The sequence below is a fragment of the Triticum urartu genome, chromosome 3A (assembly GCF_056163025.1).
Source record: "Triticum urartu cultivar PI428250 chromosome 3A, HENAU_Tu73, whole genome shotgun sequence".
NCBI classification, from domain to species: domain Eukaryota; kingdom Viridiplantae; phylum Streptophyta; class Magnoliopsida; order Poales; family Poaceae; genus Triticum; species Triticum urartu.
This window is the reverse complement of record NC_141875.1, coordinates 494,278,634-494,280,816: the sequence shown is the minus strand read 5'-3', so window position 1 is coordinate 494,280,816 and position 2,183 is coordinate 494,278,634. Positions and strand designations below refer to the sequence as shown.

Below are 2,183 nucleotides of genomic sequence, written 5' to 3'. Positions count from 1 at the left end.
ATTTATCTCATTAGGCTTATGCCTCTTGACATTTATGTTATAGACTGATTCACCTTCAAGATCTAGGATAAATAACCCATTTACAATGGGTGCAAAGCCATGAAACATATTATTCAAGTAAATAGAACAACCATTGTCCTTATTGCTGAATTCATAACCTTGTCTCATCAAACATGAGGTAGAAATAATGTTTCGACTCAAAGCAGGAACATAATAACAATTATCAAGTTCCATTACAAATCCTGAAGGTAAATTAAGTTGCATAGTGCCAACAGCCAATGCAGCAACTCTTGCTTTATTCCCTACGCGAATGTCAACTTCTCCTCTTGCGACATTCCTAGTTCTTCTTATCCCCTGCATCGAGTTGCATATGTGAACAACCGATCCGGTATCATATACTCAAGAGCTACTAGAAACATCAGCAAGATAAATGTCTGTAACATATACAACAAGTGTATCTGAAGAAGAATTCATACTTCCAGTCTTCTTGCCCTTCTCGGCAAGCCACTTGCTACAGTTCCTTTTCAAGTGTCCGGATTCCTTGCAATGGAAGCAAATACTCCCCGAAGCCGTCCCTGACTTAGGCGCAGCGGCTGCAGTTGGAGTTGCCTCCTTCTCTTTGCCCTTTGCCTTAGCTTTTCTCTTGGACCAGCTCTTCTTGAACTTAGCCGAGTTCTGCACCATCAACACTTGACGATGTGTACCTTTCTTGATATCTTGCTCTGCCACTTTGAGCATCCCATGCAATTCAGTGAGCTTCTTTTCCATCCCATGCATATGGTAGTTCGAGATGAACGGACCATAGCTGCCCGGAAGAGAACCCAGAATCATATCTGTGGACAACTCATCCCCAAGTGGGAAGCCCAGCCTATCTAGAGCTTGCATGTACCCGATCATCTTGATCACATGGAGGCTCAGTGGATCACCCTCTTTCAGCTTACAATCCATCAAGGATCGCCAGACGTTGAACCTTTCGGTCCTAGCCTGCATTTGAAACATGCTCTTATGGTTCTCGATCATATCGAAAGCCTCAATATTTTCGAACTGCTGCTGTAGATCGGGCTCCATAGAAGCCAGCATGAGACAACTGATCTCGTTTGATTCATCAACGAGTTTCTGGTAGGCATTTCTGGCTGTGGCTTTGGCATTATCGGCAGGTTCCTCTGGAAGCGGATTCTCTAGAACTTGTTCCTTTTTCTCATGCGTAAGAACAATTCTCAGGTTTCTATACCAGGTGGTAAAGTTTGTTCCATTCAATTTGTCTTTTTCCAGGATTTATTTCAACACAAAAGGGGTAACTTGAGCAGGTGGTGCCATTGATCTACAACAGAAATGTGCAAAACACTAAGACATGTATTCATGAAGAGTAATTCATATTAAACATTTTAATAAGATCATTACTCCCACTAAAAACAACATCCCTCGGTTGATACTTAGTGATTCAAGATCGAAGATCAACATGTCAACTAGTGAGCTTTTGCATCACCGCTAGAGGACAAGATCACTCGGTAAGCAACTCTTGCTAATCGTATCTCCATACGACTCTTGTTGTTGGGGACATCTCATGCCTCGTCAACTCCTATGCCTTGTAGCCCAAAACTGTTTTGATAGCCACAACAAGTCAACCATTCCTCCGCGTCTAAGTGTTTGACACAAACCCATCACTTCAAGGAGATCTAGTGGCACCCTAATTTCATAGGCCCGCCACTAAATATACTTTACATGTGAAGGTGTAGCAATTGGGGAGGCATTTGTACTTGACATTCTTTGAGGGATCACCCTACTTAAAACATCTACCATGCAAAAGGAAGGGTGCATAAAAGGGATAAACATTCACAGGCAGTTTACGTATGTGTGATATGGTATAGCCCCTTTTCACAGTGCGTGGTGATCTCCATCTCCACGTGCGCAGTCTGCCCATGCATAGTTTTCCTCATGGTGATCTCCATCTCCACGCCATGGTGTCAACTGATAAGTGTTACATAAGATACTATGCTATTAAAAACTAATAGCTACTGAAAGTAAATTACATTACATGGCTTCTCATGTTGACACGCAGGTCATTAATACAATAATGGGACAACCATATGGCTGCTACCGGTGGCCGCACTCATGCCACGCAGGTTATGAAACAATAATATACAAGCAACATACATGGGCTATACCAAATCACAGTCATTCCC

General features: G+C 42.5%; 1 protein-coding gene across 1 annotated transcript; it reads right to left on the bottom strand.

Moving 5' to 3' along the window:
- Positions 1-399: 399 nt before the first annotated feature.
- LOC147980245 (uncharacterized) lies at positions 400-1,293 on the bottom strand. The gene has a single exon (XM_087515530.1). It carries the CDS (start codon positions 1,078-1,080, stop codon positions 400-402), a length of 681 nt encoding a protein of 226 aa, XP_087371656.1. The 5' UTR covers positions 1,081-1,293.
- Positions 1,294-2,183: the final 890 nt, after the last annotated feature.